The sequence below is a fragment of the Lycorma delicatula genome, chromosome 2 (assembly GCF_047948215.1).
Source record: "Lycorma delicatula isolate Av1 chromosome 2, ASM4794821v1, whole genome shotgun sequence".
NCBI classification, from domain to species: domain Eukaryota; kingdom Metazoa; phylum Arthropoda; class Insecta; order Hemiptera; family Fulgoridae; genus Lycorma; species Lycorma delicatula.
In genome coordinates, this window is record NC_134456.1 from 15,284,627 (window position 1) to 15,300,704 (window position 16,078).

The 16,078-nt window shown below is 26.9% G+C and overlaps 2 protein-coding genes across 7 annotated transcripts in view; one reads left to right on the forward strand and one right to left on the reverse strand.

Annotated features, from left to right (window-relative positions):
• LOC142320491 (dynein axonemal heavy chain 1-like) overlaps positions 1–16,078 on the reverse strand; it is a 108,341-nt gene that overhangs the window by 21,438 nt on the left and 70,825 nt on the right. For 4 of the 6 annotated variants that reach the window (XM_075358339.1, XM_075358343.1, XM_075358341.1 and 1 more), the window contains 4 exons: positions 8,316–8,470; positions 5,975–6,230; positions 4,651–4,761; positions 992–1,171 (listed from right to left, as the gene is read on the reverse strand). In XM_075358339.1, coding sequence (XP_075214454.1) covers positions 992–1,171; positions 4,651–4,761 — 291 coding nt within the window. In that variant the 5' untranslated portion in view covers positions 5,975–6,230; positions 8,316–8,470. The remainder of the gene's footprint in view (positions 1–991; positions 1,172–4,650; positions 4,762–5,974; positions 6,231–8,315; positions 8,471–16,078) is intronic. The other 2 variants (XM_075358345.1, XM_075358344.1) reach the window with 2 other exon arrangements.
• Positions 12,205–16,078, forward strand: part of LOC142319839 (uncharacterized) — a 92,345-nt gene continuing 88,471 nt past the window's right edge. Inside the window, exons 1-2 of the mRNA XM_075357510.1 lie at positions 12,205–12,311; positions 15,796–15,995. Of these exons, the coding sequence (XP_075213625.1) occupies positions 12,207–12,311; positions 15,796–15,995 (305 nt within the window). The 5' untranslated portion in view covers positions 12,205–12,206. The remainder of the gene's footprint in view (positions 12,312–15,795; positions 15,996–16,078) is intronic.

Genomic DNA, 16,078 nt, shown 5'->3' on the forward strand with positions numbered 1-16,078 from the left:
CATAGATAATCTCTTATATATAATAATCAACAGAATTTAGGATTACATAAATAAAATTCTGAGGTAGTTTTTAGGCAACAAATGAATAAATATTAAAACTGTAGACAATCTTTTATTAATTTAAATTAATGGTTGTTCCACCATTCCTTCATTATTTACTTATGAAATAATAAATTGTAGATATACAGATTTTTAAAAGAATTTCAGACAATTATAATTACAATGGAAGATATGGAACAAATAGGTTTGTGAAAGTCCATAAAATACTGTTAGAATACAACAGTTATGTCAAGCTAAAGTTCATGGGAAATTATTATATTACATTGATACTTATAATCATAAAAAAATTTATCAAAAGACTAGAGCAGTTTTTAATAAAAAAAAAGAGTTTACTCAACTGAAGAATTTTTTCCTTCCTAATCAGAAGTCAATTAGTTGTATATTTAACATTAGGGGATTTAACTTTAGAACCCTATACTTAGTTATTAAGAGATGGTATTAAAAAAAAAACAAAACTGTATTATATAAAATAAATACTCGTGTAATAGGTAAGAGGTCAAAAAGTTAATCTTCAGTCTAAAATGTTTTTTTTTTTTAATTTTGTGACAAGATATTAATAACAACAACTTTCCTACACACAACTTCAAAATACATCGAGTTTGATATTAAAGTCAATGAAATTTTAATAATTAATTTAAGAATTTAAATTTGTACATCACGGTGGCAGAGTGGTAGCGTCTCACCCTTTCATCTGGGAGTCCTGAGTTTGAACTCTGATCAGGCATGGAATTACTCATATGCTGCAAAACTCCATGTCTATATTCCCACAAGCTTCTCTATAAGCTTCTGGTGGATTAATTCATTAAATAAAAAACAATTCATATTTGTTCTGGTGTGACAATTTTAATAACATAAATGAACAAAACAAGTCTTTGTTTAAAATATAATTGGTTTCCAATTTTATTTTAAACAAATTAAGGTATATTAATACCTTAATTCCACGAGGTGGCTCAACAATCATTTTGCTACCATTTTGTAATATTGATGCTGGGAATGATGGTGTAGGTGAAGAAGTCAACCAGATTCTAAAATCACGATGTGTTACATCAAGATCAATGTTGTCAATAAGAAATTCCAACCTTGGCATCCAACTAGGTGCTAAATGACAATTCTATAAAAATAAAAATGCAAAAAATAATCACATATTTAAATATTCAATTTAATCATCAGTATTAATAAATTTAGAAATAAAAATCCTAAAAATAGAATTAAAACCTAAAACTAAGTTCTCATCTCAATTGTTTAACAATTATCTTCTAGCTTACTCTATATATCTAAACTGTTACTATTCTAAATAAAAATCAATTTATTTTATTAAAAGTTATTTTAATAGCCATTAAAATGAAATTCATAGCTCTTTCTCTGCTCAATAATAGTCTTTCATCTTTTCTACTTTCATTAGAATTTTTTATTGAGAATTTTATAATGTGGCTCTGATCGAGATTCTACCTCAATTTCCTTTGATCCATTTTGCAGTTCCTTTTATTCTGTTCAGTAACAAATAAAATATTTATTCTTTGTTCCGATTGCATTTATAATTGTGAAAATATATTAAAACATTTCTGAGGAGGCTTATTATTATCTTTAAATAGAAAACATAGTAAAACAATTGAATGATAATTTGAAGATTCTAATTCAACAGTTAATTTAACTTGAGATGGGATTATTTCAATCAAAATTTCATCTAAAATAAAAAAAGAACCATTCTAATATTAACAAATGTAATTCAGAAACAAAAAAAATCCTAGATGCTAACCCCAAGGCTATCCAATGATGCATGTTTGTATTATTACTTAACTATAAGCAGACTGTCTTTAATGGGTCAATAGTTAAAGACTTAGCAAAAGGCAATGAATTTATATAGTTGGTAGTCACATCTTTATACATACCCATGTATGTATGCCCATGTATGTATGTGCATGTGTCAGTGGTAAGTGTGTTTAGGGCACGTTCTTTGAACGTTTATACCATAACTACCAATGTCTATAAATTATATGTAACTGCTAAAATTGTATATAACTATTAATGAAAAAAGTATAAAAAAGAAACAGCTGGTCAGATTTAAAAAAAAACTTCAAATGTTTTTTCTATGAATGAAGATAAATTCATTGGATAAGAAAACTGTTCAATATGTAATATACTGGAAAATAAAAATTTATAAACTTCTTGACTGGAAGTTAATCTAAAAACATTTCTTAAAGAATGAATGTTAGCATTTTATTGTAGGTAAAATATGTTGGTCCACTTTATTTTCCAAAATTTAAATAATACATTTTTTTTTTTTAATGTAATTGGAGTGGTTTTTTGTTTTGTCGAAAAAACTGAAGAATATAAAATAATACAATTCTTATCCATAAATAATAGAACTATTCTTCTGGATATTTTTTTTTTTTTTTGTCTTCAGTCATTTGACTGGTTTGATGCAGTTCTCCAAGATTCCCTATCTAGTGCTAGTCGTTTCATTTCAGTATACCCTATACATCCTACATCCCCAACAATTTGTTTTAAATACTCCAAACGTGGCCTGCCTACACAATTTTTCCCTTCTACCTGTCCTTCCAATATTAAAGCGACTATTCCAGGATGCCTTAGTATGTGGCCTATAAGTCTGTCTCTTCTTTTAACTATATTTTTCCAAATGCTTCTTTCTTCATCTATTTGCCGCAATACCTCTTCATTTGTCACTTTATCCACCCATCTGATTTTTAACATTCTCCTATAGCACCACATTTCAAAAGCTTCTAATCTTTTCTTCTCAGATACTCCGATTGTCCAAGTTTCACTTCCATATAAAGCGACACTCCAAACATACACTTTCAAAAATCTTTTCCTGACATTTAAATTAATTTTTGAAGTAAACAAATTATATTTCTTACTGAAGGCTCGTTTAGCTTGTGCTATTCGGCATTTTATATCGCTCCTGCTTCGTCCATCTTTAGTAATTTTACTTCCCAAATAACAAAATTCTTCTACCTCCATAATCTTTTCTCCTCCTATTTTCACATTCAGCGGTCCATCTTTGTTATTTCTACTACATTTCATTACTTTTGTTTTGTTCTTGTTTATTTTCATGCGATAGTTCTTGCGTAGGACTTCATCTATGCCGTTCATTGTTTCTTCTAAATCCTTTTTACTCTCGGCTAGAATTACTATATCATCAGCAAATCGTAGCATCTTTATCTTTTCACCTTGTACTGTTACTCCGAATCTAAATTGTTCTTTAACATCATTAACTGCTAGTTCCATGTAAAGATTAAAAAGTAACGGAGATAGGGAACATCCTTGTCGGACTCCCTTTCTTATTAGGGCTTCTTTCTTATGTTCTTCAATTGTTATTGTTGCTGTTTGGTTCCTGTACATGTTAGCAATTGTTCTTCTATCTCTGTATTTGAACCCTAATTTTTTTAAAATGCTGAACATTTTATTCCAGTCTACGTTATCGAAAGCCTTTTCTAGGTCTATAAACGCCAAGTATGTTGGTTTGTTTTTCTTTAATCTTCCTTCTACTATTAATCTGAGGCCTAAAATTGCTTCCCTTGTCCCTATACTTTTCCTGAAACCAAATTGGTCTTCTCCTAACACTTCTTCCACTCTCCTCTCAATTCTTCTGTATAAAATTCTAGTTAACATTTTTTATATTCTTCTGGATATAAATTAAGGTAATTCTAAGTATTTGCATTTCTTTAACAACTATGTAATCAGATACTGATCAAGAAATCATATCTAATTTTGATAAAGATCTATTAGAATATTAAATTATCTAATATTGATTTTAGATCTGATAATGAAATAAATCATATGCTAATTGACAGTTTTTTTAATCAGATTACTGTTTATGAAGCATAGTTATACAAACTATCATTCAGAGATCAAACACCAGCCTTTGTGATGGTGTAGCAAAAAATGTTTCACAGCTAAAAAATTGAAAACACTAAATTTAGGAAGAAAGGACTGACTAGAGTTAACTTCAGATATAATGAACAATTAATCTAAAATTCAATTTTAACTTCTTATATTGATTAAAAGATATATAAAAAAAATGGCAAAGGAAGCTGAGGAAAGTTGCCCTCTATTTGGAGGAATTTAACTGAAAAAAAAGTATTTTGAAAAATTTGGAGTTTCATGCACAGATAATCAATATTAATCATTAGGTCTTGCCCTTGACTTTCCTACTTACAAAAATTAAAGACAGTTTGAAAGGAAGGTCATTTTTGAATGACTGGAAAAGACAGTAGCAAGTAGGGAAAAATTACAGTTGGCAGGCATCAAAATTTTCTTTTTGGATGTTAAAAGAGACTATTAAGAAATGATGTGTCAGCTATGTATACTTCAGATGAATTTTTTGAACAGCATGTCAGTCAGATGGCTGAAGGTTATTCTGGAGTAAGGGTATAATCAGTTTTAATTGAGATAAGAATATTTTTAACACCTTTACTAAGACTTTTATTGGTAATTCAAAAAACATATAAAAATATAAAGCAGTATAAAATTGGAATTTTTTCAAACAAAATAATTTATGTTATGTGTCATTTATTTATGAAATAAAGTAAAGTAATTAACAGAACTACAATAAATAAAAAAAAAACTTACCTGAAAGAAAACCCAACTGCCCATTTCTATTGCTTCAATGAACATTTTTTCAGCAACTGGTCCTTCGCCTTGCCCAAGTGATATTGATAACATTCTTTTAGTCATTCTCATCTACAAAAAATATTAAATGATAAATAAAATTAATTACATTTACAAGTAAAAAAAACTCTCCACAGCCACATAAGAGACAACATTAATAATGTTCTTATAACTGTGTGTGTGTGCATGCGCGCACACACACATCTTTAATCACTTGTACAATATGAAATATGCAAACACACAATAAATTAACAAATACAATGCACCTTCAATTATGTACTAAATGTGTGTAAGTAGAAAAAAAATACCAGTAACAACTGATAATATTAAGATAAGAGTATCAGTCACTGAACATGGCTACGAAGTGATTGAAAGCATTATGACATGAAAGCTACATTTTGAAAAACTATATGATTATTTTGAATACTACAATATTTATTACACTTAGTTCAATTAATCTTAACTGTAGTGGGATAATGTTTTGCTACAATTATTTGCTTCAAAATTTTAATTTTGTTTAAAATATGATATATTATAAACCTTTGCTTGTAATCTATCAACTTATTTTCAACTTTTTTCTCAATATGATATTTTAGAAATTTGTATTTTATATACTACAATAATACTAATAAATATCTGATTAAATATTCACATAATACATAAATCCAAAGGATTCACAGAAATACAATAATCCTACAAAAAAAGTTTAAGACTGGTTTCTACCTTTTTGTAATAGCTTAATTATATCCGACAAGGACTTAAATTAAATCCTACTCCTGAGAATATGTAACACCAAAATTTTTTTATGAAGAAAGTGTTATGTCTGAAATTTTATTACTGTAATGAACTTTACAATGATATACACTTTTAATCTGTATCCTAATGCTTTAAATTGCTTTTGCAACCTAAAAATACTCTTATAAAAATATATCCATTTCAAAGAAAATTTGATTCTATATGTCATTAAAGATTTTGTATAATTAATTCTGCCCAAAGACTGTCACGGACAGTAATATAAAAAAATATATTAGATAACTGAATAAAACGGAAGAGTACTTGTATTTATGAAAAAAAAAAATGTTTCACTTAAAGATTTCTAATGAATAAAAAGGTATGAAAACAGACATTACTGATTAAAAAAAAGAAACCATTGAAAATATGCAGATAAATATGGCATCAGTATAGATTTATAAAAATTTGGAGTTGAAAAACTGTGGAGACTATAATAATTATAAAGGTAAAAAAAAAGTAGAAAATAAAATCTAAAATGTACATTATTACATACCTTATCAGCAAATTTATATAAATCAGCAGCTGGATCTGTACCAGGAGATAAAACAAAAATTAATGGTACGTTAGGTCAAGATTCTTGATACATTGCAATTAAATCTGATGTTTGTGGTTCAATAAATCTAGAACCAAGATGTTTAGTTAGGAAATCTTGCATAGCATTAGTAATTTTATCCGGTCTGAGACATTTTAATACAATAAGAAATTGAAAAGAATCTAATTTCTTATCCCAAGGCTGTGGTAAACGTTTCCTGTTTATAAACATAAAAAAAAATATTATTGGTTTTTCTTAAGTTCTAGTAATAATGATTTGTGATGAAAATACATTTTCCAGCATATATTATTATCTTGTTTGATCTCAATTAAAAACTTTCAAATTAATTCAGTTTATAATCAAAAAATATTAGAATTCTTTTCTAGTATTCAGAACTTGTATAAAATCTCCTATCATTAGCCATGAAGAGTTTAGAAAAGAATTAAATTAAACTGAGAAGATATCTTTATTGAATGAATATCAGACAAACTAACTTAAGGTTTTAAAAAAAATTAAAACATTAAAAATATTTTAGTAGTAATAAGAGTATGGTAAGATTTAGATCAATAAACAAATCTTATTTTTATATTTATACATGCAATATTTTCTCAAAAATTTATTTTATTAATGATCTAAAAACTCTCTAAAATTTTCAAATTAGTTTCTGAGTCAGGGTTGAATATGATAATCGATTTGCATCCCTTACAATCTGACAATTCGATAACAACTGGAAAATCTCAGAAAACCATGTTCAATAACCTATTCCCATAGTTTACCCAATGTTGGGAAACACAGTTTCACTCCATAACGTTGGCATTTATTAATAACTGTTTAACAAATCAATCGATGTGAATTTTTGTATTTTATGCGTTCTCCAAATTGATCACATCAATAATTAATTTTAATTAATTACTTTGCAAAAATCTCAAATACTACAAAACACTTTGTTATAATTAATTCATTTAGCCAACCCAAGAAATATTTGATTTTGATGACATCATTTTAATCTGTGGTAAATCAAACACATTTGTTCTTTAAAAAAAGTCTATTTAGATGTCTTTTGTTGTCTTTTAATAAACTGGTATACAAATAAAGAATAGACATGTTTAACATAACAAAGTGAACTGATTATTCATATGAGGAACTAAACCTGTCAGTTAATGTATATAAAAAGTGAATTGTAAAAAGGACTACAGTTCTTTTTGTTGCATTGTATATGATAGGTTATAACTATAAATCATTATTACATACTACAGATAGAGAATAATTGCAAAAAACAAAACCTTAATTTTTTACTGAAATATATTGAAAAATTATTTTTTATTTAGCTGAATTAATGATCAATAAATTGCAGTTGTTATTACTTTGTAATGAAATAAGTATACTTTTTATATAACATAGCAGTTTTAAATTAATACAGTAATAAATGCCTACATTTGACAATACAACAATCAAATTAATATGTAGTTATTCTCAAAATAACAAATATTACATAATAAATAGTAAATAAGAAATAATGAATACAAAATGAAAATAATTCTTTTGAAAGACATCACTTTTTTTATAAAAAATTCTCCAGTGGTGTACTTATTAGAATTCATTACACTAGTATTTGTACTAGCTAGTTGGCTTTGTCGAATAATGAATATATTCAACTACTTCTAATTATCATAACCCAATGTCACTGCTAAAAAACATGATGCATGTTATCTATCCTTTTATACAATGTTTATTCCTTTTATTTCATGTTTCCTCTTATTCGATTTATAGATTCCCCTTAACAAATAACAAAAAAACTGTTAGATTTTGTTGACTGTTATGCATAATTAAATATTTTCATTAATTACAGATTACAATTGTAACATTTTTAACCATGTAATACCTAGTTTTCTTGTATTATTTGTAGAAGCAGATGCATTATTTTATTTCTACCTGAATGGTTGATTTGAAAATTATTTGTAGTAATCTATATAAATGTAAGTAAAATGTCACTCATTTAAAAAATTATTCTTCTGTGTAGTGAATCTTAAAATAGTCATTAGACTAATATAATACAAAAAAAAATTGTCTACTATTATGAAAATTGATCTGTATTTACAGAAGTAATTTTGTTTAGTTTTTGCATCATATCTAAGCATGAAAAACAAGTTTCATAGAAAAAATAATTAAATAATAAAAAACTCAGAAAGTAATAAACTTCTGAACTCTCACTAAGTTTGAAATTTTTAATAATGAAATGCAAACATTTAAACAGAGAAATAAAATAATTTTAAATGCATAAATAAAAAAAAACTTAAATGACCTATGAGGCTCTTCAGAATCAAAAATTTCTTTGTAATATTCAACATTATTTTTAAATCTTTCAGAAAAACCTTGAAAGATTTCAAGTATTTCTAATGAAAGAATCTCTCTCCAAGAACGAACAGACAGCCATGTTGGAGCAGGATTTTCGAGTGCCTTAAAAAAAAAAAAAAAAAAAAAAATATTGATAAATATATATAAATAATTATACATATTAAAATTAACTAACTTTTTTAAACAAAAATTTATCTAGAAAAAAATATTACTCATTTGAACAACATTTATTCATAGGACATAACTAAATAAATAACAAATATTAAAAATGTCATCGATGCTAATAGTTTTAGAAGTAGTGAATAATATTTTTTAAATTTTCTATATCCCAAACTGTTATGGATCATTGGTAATTTATTCACTTTCTAGGGAATAATTCATGAAACTATTCACATTAATTTTGATGTCTACTTATTAATTGTTAAATGTTCTTCACATTATTTATGTTAATATTTTCGTAACAATTTAAAAAAAAAGTAATATTAATCTTAAGTTTATAATTAGTCATGTATAACATTGTTTTATCTGTTTTTAAGATAATTTTGTTTTATATTTATCTATGAATTATAAGCATATAAGTTTTTGTTTTCCAAAATTCCGTCATATTTCCAATGTTATTCCAAAGATTAAGACATGTCCTTTTTATATCCATTTTATGAAAATCAGTTCAGCTCTTCTGAAATTGTACAGGGATACCAACAAATATAACATTCTAACATGTTTATCATCTTTGGAGAATTAATTACTCTACAGCATATCCATTCCCTGGTGGAAAACAACAAAAATGTAACAAAAAAATACACTGAGAAAGCTAGAGTTTGATACCAATGCAAAGATATTGTAAAATCAATAAACGTAGTTTTTTTTAATTTACACATACATTATCTTTAGATTTACTAGTTGGTAATAATATTCCAAATATTTTTACTCCATCATTTTATACACACAAGTATAAAAGATTTCTTTAAGTCATCACATGCATATTTTAGAATTTGCAAAAAAATTTTAATCATTTTTTTCGGGGAAAAAATTTTTGCCAATTTATTAATACTGTACCAGGGCTCTCATATTTTTGTGAACCTAATATATATATATATTTTTTTGAGTGCCACTCTTTTATAGAGATGAATGTATAGAGAATAAGGAAGAGATGAGCTAACTTTAAACATTGTTGCTAGTCTTTATACATGTAATACCTCTTTCTTTCCTCCTTTCATACTGTGAAAGCAGCAAGTAACAAACAGTTTCCAAGTGATTGACAAAACAGATTGTGGTAAGTTACGATTGTGAGTGTGATGATCCAGTTCAGTGTGTGAATTCAATTGAACAGTAATGGTAGCTTGTTGTTATGACCTAGCCAATGCTATGAGGAAGATAGGTTCCCTCCCATGAAAATCTAGTATATAATTCTGAAAAATGTAGGAATAACAGCAGATAATAATTAGAATTTTTACTGCTGTACTCTAAATTACTGAACTTAAATATATTTTAAGTCGCTTAAATGAGATATTGGGCTTCAAATATTGAAACTTTTCAATTTTTATATGAGACTAATTTCTTTAGATTGACAAATAAAGATATTGACAAATAAAATTAGTTTTTATAGTCTAAAGATATAACTGCAGGTAGTGACTTACAAAATTTGCTCTATTTATAAAACTGAATGTAAAAATTGGAATATTTTAATACTTTGATATTAATTTTTTGATAATTAATTATCTCTAACTGCCAAAAGATCAGGTAATGAATATGCAAACTTAAAAAAAAAAGTCAAGTAATGGATGTCAGGCCATTTGAAATGGACTGACTTAACATGTATTTCTAAGGATAAAATATTTTCTCGTTGGACTAATATGGATATTAAAAAAAACCATAGAGGTGGGGATGATTTGCAAGTTCATCCAATCTATAGTAGGAAAAAAAAAAATTTTTATTCTGGTTGGTACATAAAAATACATTATAAAAATCACTTCAATGTGCAATAAATTGTGTTTAAAGTCTAAATTATTTATTTAAACCCAAACAATAGAAATAAAGTTGAGGTAAATACATTAGATTTAAAAGATTACTACAAAATAATTCAAAATTCAGCTGTTATTGAAAATTATTTTGAGCACTTATTTATGTACATATTGAACAGGATACATATAAAGTGAGTTTTCTGTTTTGTTTTTAATTAGTATAATTTAAAAATTCATCGACAGAATAATATTGTTCCCATAAAAGAAAATTGTTTGATTCTATTTTAAATAAATTGGTGGGAAAATTTTTCAAATGGTTCAGAAATTTATTAAAAATGGCAACACAAGCACATCAATATCCTTCCTAATAAGTCAAATTATTATGTTTAATTATATAAAAACAGTTCTATTGACTGGTTTTGGTGCTTCCGAGCAAAACAGTATGCCTTGATTTTTGTTACAAACGAAATCTATTCAATTATCCCAAGAGAACTTGTCATCTAATAACACCCGAATTCAAGTTTTACTTTGTGGGCAACAAAAATACCAGCGTTATCATTAATGGGAATTCTATCCAACTAATTAGCAATTTTATGTCTGCCTAAATGCAATGATTCTATCAGTATTTAGAGTTAGATGGTTACAGTCTATCCAGTCAATAATTTTTTGAGCTGCTATCATACAATTTTAATCCCTTTTAAATAATTATCTTCAGATATAGATACAGTTGTATTGTACATGAAAAAGAGTTACAATGAATGGCTCACTAATAAATAAATATACTAATACATAATAAAAAAAGCAAGAGATTGACATTCCCCTGAAGCATTTAAAAAAGTGCCTCTTGAAAGTGAGGACCTAAATTTTACAAGTGCAATTATTTATCAAAAGATGAAATTTCAGCTACTTAGTTTACAGTTGGTAAGGAATGACTTTAACCTATTTTAAGCAGCTTGTCTGATACCATAGTTACTAAGTCTTTTCATTAGAGAAATGTAATGTAGGAGAGGAATGCTCGATAATTCATATAATCAGTACTGTTGCATTTACGTTATTTACAAAGATATACATAGTTTCTTTAAAAAAGTAAAATACTCATTAGCAGGTGAAATATGGTTTGAACCTCATAAATGTAAAAATTAGCAACTAAAATACAAAGTCTAATCAAACTAGGATTTAATTTAAGTCCTTGTCGGATATAATTAAGCTATTACAAAAAGGTAGAAACCAGTCTTAAACTTTTTTTGTAGGATTATTGTATTTCTGTGAATCCTTTGGATTTATGTATTATGTGAATATTTAATCAGATATTTATTAGTATTATTGTAGTATATAAAATACAAATTTCTAAAATATCATATTGAGAAAAAAGTTGAAAATAAGTTGATAGATTACAAGCAAAGGTTTATAATATATCATATTTTAAACAAAATTAAAATTTTGAAGCAAATAATTGTAGCAAAACATTATCCCACTACAGTTAAGATTAATTGAACTAAGTGTAATAAATATTGTAGTATTCAAAATAATCATATAGTTTTTCAAAATGTAGCTTTCATGTCATAATGCTTTCAATCACTTCGTAGCCATGTTCAGTGACTGATACTCTTATCTTAATATTATCAGTTGTTACTGGTATTTTTTTTCTACTTACACACATTTAGTACATAATTGAAGGTGCATTGTATTTGTTAATTTATTGTGTGTTTGCATATTTCATATTGTACAAGTGATTAAAGATGTGTGTGTGCGCGCATGCACACACACACAGTTATAAGAACATTATTAATGTTGTCTCTTATGTGGCTGTGGAGAGTTTTTTTTACTTGTAAATGTAATTAATTTTATTTATCATTTAATATTTTTTGTAGATGAGAATGACTAAAAGAATGTTATCAATATCACTTGGGCAAGGCGAAGGACCAGTTGCTGAAAAAATGTTCATTGAAGCAATAGAAATGGGCAGTTGGGTTTTCTTTCAGGTAAGTTTTTTTTTTATTTATTGTAGTTCTGTTAATTACTTTACTTTATTTCATAAATAAATGACACATAACATAAATTATTTTGTTTGAAAAAATTCCAATTTTATACTGCTTTATATTTTTATATGTTTTTTGAATTACCAATAAAAGTCTTAGTAAAGGTGTTAAAAATATTCTTATCTCAATTAAAACTGATTATACCCTTACTCCAGAATAACCTTCAGCCATCTGACTGACATGCTGTTCAAAAAATTCATCTGAAGTATACATAGCTGACACATCATTTCTTAATAGTCTCTTTTAACATCCAAAAAGAAAATTTTGATGCCTGCCAACTGTAATTTTTCCCTACTTGCTACTGTCTTTTCCAGTCATTCAAAAATGACCTTCCTTTCAAACTGTCTTTAATTTTTGTAAGTAGGAAAGTCAAGGGCAAGACCTAATGATTAATATTGATTATCTGTGCATGAAACTCCAAATTTTTCAAAATACTTTTTTTTCAGTTAAATTCCTCCAAATAGAGGGCAACTTTCCTCAGCTTCCTTTGCCATTTTTTTTATATATCTTTTAATCAATATAAGAAGTTAAAATTGAATTTTAGATTAATTGTTCATTATATCTGAAGTTAACTCTAGTCAGTCCTTTCTTCCTAAATTTAGTGTTTTCAATTTTTTAGCTGTGAAACATTTTTTGCTACACCATCACAAAGGCTGGTGTTTGATCTCTGAATGATAGTTTGTATAACTATGCTTCATAAACAGTAATCTGATTAAAAAAACTGTCAATTAGCATATGATTTATTTCATTATCAGATCTAAAATCAATATTAGATAATTTAATATTCTAATAGATCTTTATCAAAATTAGATATGATTTCTTGATCAGTATCTGATTACATAGTTGTTAAAGAAATGCAAATACTTAGAATTACCTTAATTTATATCCAGAAGAATATAAAAAATGTTAACTAGAATTTTATATAGAAGAATTGAGAGGAGAGTGGAAGAAGTGTTAGGAGAAGACCAATTTGGTTTCAGGAAAAGTATAGGGACAAGGGAAGCAATTTTAGGCCTCAGATTAATAGTAGAAGGAAGATTAAAGAAAAACAAACCAACATACTTGGCGTTTATAGACCTAGAAAAGGCTTTCGATAACGTAGACTGGAATAAAATGTTCAGCATTTTAAAAAAATTAGGGTTCAAATACAGAGATAGAAGAACAATTGCTAACATGTACAGGAACCAAACAGCAACAATAACAATTGAAGAACATAAGAAAGAAGCCCTAATAAGAAAGGGAGTCCGACAAGGATGTTCCCTATCTCCGTTACTTTTTAATCTTTACATGGAACTAGCAGTTAATGATGTTAAAGAACAATTTAGATTCGGAGTAACAGTACAAGGTGAAAAGATAAAGATGCTACGATTTGCTGATGATATAGTAATTCTAGCCGAGAGTAAAAAGGATTTAGAAGAAACAATGAACGGCATAGATGAAGTCCTACGCAAGAACTATCGCATGAAAATAAACAAGAACAAAACAAAAGTAATGAAATGTAGTAGAAATAACAAAGATGGACCGCTGAATGTGAAAATAGGAGGAGAAAAGATTATGGAGGTAGAAGAATTTTGTTATTTGGGAAGTAAAATTACTAAAGATGGACGAAGCAGGAGCGATATAAAATGCCGAATAGCACAAGCTAAACGAGCCTTCAGTAAGAAATATAATTTGTTTACATCAAAAATTAATTTAAATGTCAGGAAAAGATTTTTGAAAGTGTATGTTTGGAGTGTCGCTTTATATGGAAGTGAAACTTGGACAATCGGAGTATCTGAGAAGAAAAGATTAGAAGCTTTTGAAATGTGGTGCTATAGGAGAATGTTAAAAATCAGATGGGTGGATAAAGTGACAAATGAAGAGGTATTGCGGCAAATAGATGAAGAAAGAAGCATTTGGAAAAATATAGTTAAAAGAAGAGACAGACTTATAGGCCACATACTAAGGCATCCTGGAATAGTCGCTTTAATATTGGAAGGACAGGTAGAAGGGAAAAATTGTGTAGGCAGGCCACGTTTGGAGTATTTAAAACAAATTGTTGGGGATGTAGGATGTAGAGGGTATACTGAAATGAAACGACTAGCACTAGATCGGGAATCTTGGAGAACTGCATCAAACCAGTCAAATGACTGAAGACAAAAAAAAAAAAAAAAATATCCAGAAGAATAGTTCTATTATTTATGGATAAGAATTGTATTATTTTATATTCTTCAGTTTTTTCGACAAAACAAAAAACCACTCCAATTACATTAAAAAAAAAAATGTATTATTTAAATTTTGGAAAATAAAGTGGACCAACATATTTTACCTACAATAAAATGCTAACATTCATTCTTTAAGAAATGTTTTTAGATTAACTTCCAGTCAAGAAGTTTATAAATTTTTATTTTCCAGTATATTACATATTGAACAGTTTTCTTATCCAATGAATTTATCTTCATTCATAGAAAAAACATTTGAAGTTTTTTTTTAAATCTGACCAGCTGTTTCTTTTTTATACTTTTTTCATTAATAGTTATATACAATTTTAGCAGTTACATATAATTTATAGACATTGGTAGTTATGGTATAAACGTTCAAAGAACGTGCCCTAAACACACTTACCACTGACACATGCACATACATACATACATGGGCATACATACATGGGTATGTATAAAGATGTGACTACCAACTATATAAATTCATTGCCTTTTGCTAAGTCTTTAACTATTGACCCATTAAAGACAGTCTGCTTATAGTTAAGTAATAATACAAACATGCATCATTGGATAGCCTTGGGGTTAGCATCTAGGATTTTTTTTGTTTCTGAATTACATTTGTTAATATTAGAATGGTTCTTTTTTTATTTTAGATGAAATTTTGATTGAAATAATCCCATCTCAAGTTAAATTAACTGTTGAATTAGAATCTTCAAATTATCATTCAATTGTTTTACTATGTTTTCTATTTAAAGATAATAATAAGCCTCCTCAGAAATGTTTTAATATATTTTCACAATTATAAATGCAATCGGAACAAAGAATAAATATTTTATTTGTTACTGAACAGAATAAAAGGAACTGCAAAATGGATCAAAGGAAATTGAGGTAGAATCTCGATCAGAGCCACATTATAAAATTCTCAATAAAAAATTCTAATGAAAGTAGAAAAGATGAAAGACTATTATTGAGCAGAGAAAGAGCTATGAATTTCATTTTAATGGCTATTAAAATAACTTTTAATAAAATAAATTGATTTTTATTTAGAATAGTAACAGTTTAGATATATAGAGTAAGCTAGAAGATAATTGTTAAACAATTGAGATGAGAACTTAGTTTTAGGTTTTAATTCTATTTTTAGGATTTTTATTTCTAAATTTATTAATACTGATGATTAAATTGAATATTTAAATATGTGATTATTTTTTGCATTTTTATTTTTATAGAATTGTCATTTAGCACCTAGTTGGATGCCAAGGTTGGAATTTCTTATTGACAACATTGATCTTGATGTAACACATCGTGATTTTAGAATCTGGTTGACTTCTTCACCTACACCATCATTCCCAGCATCAATATTACAAAATGGTAGCAAAATGATTGTTGAGCCACCTCGTGGAATTAAGGTATTAATATACCTTAATTTGTTTAAAATAAAATTGGAAACCAATTATATTTTAAACAAAGACTTGTTTTGTTCATTTATGTTATTAAAATTGTCACACCAGA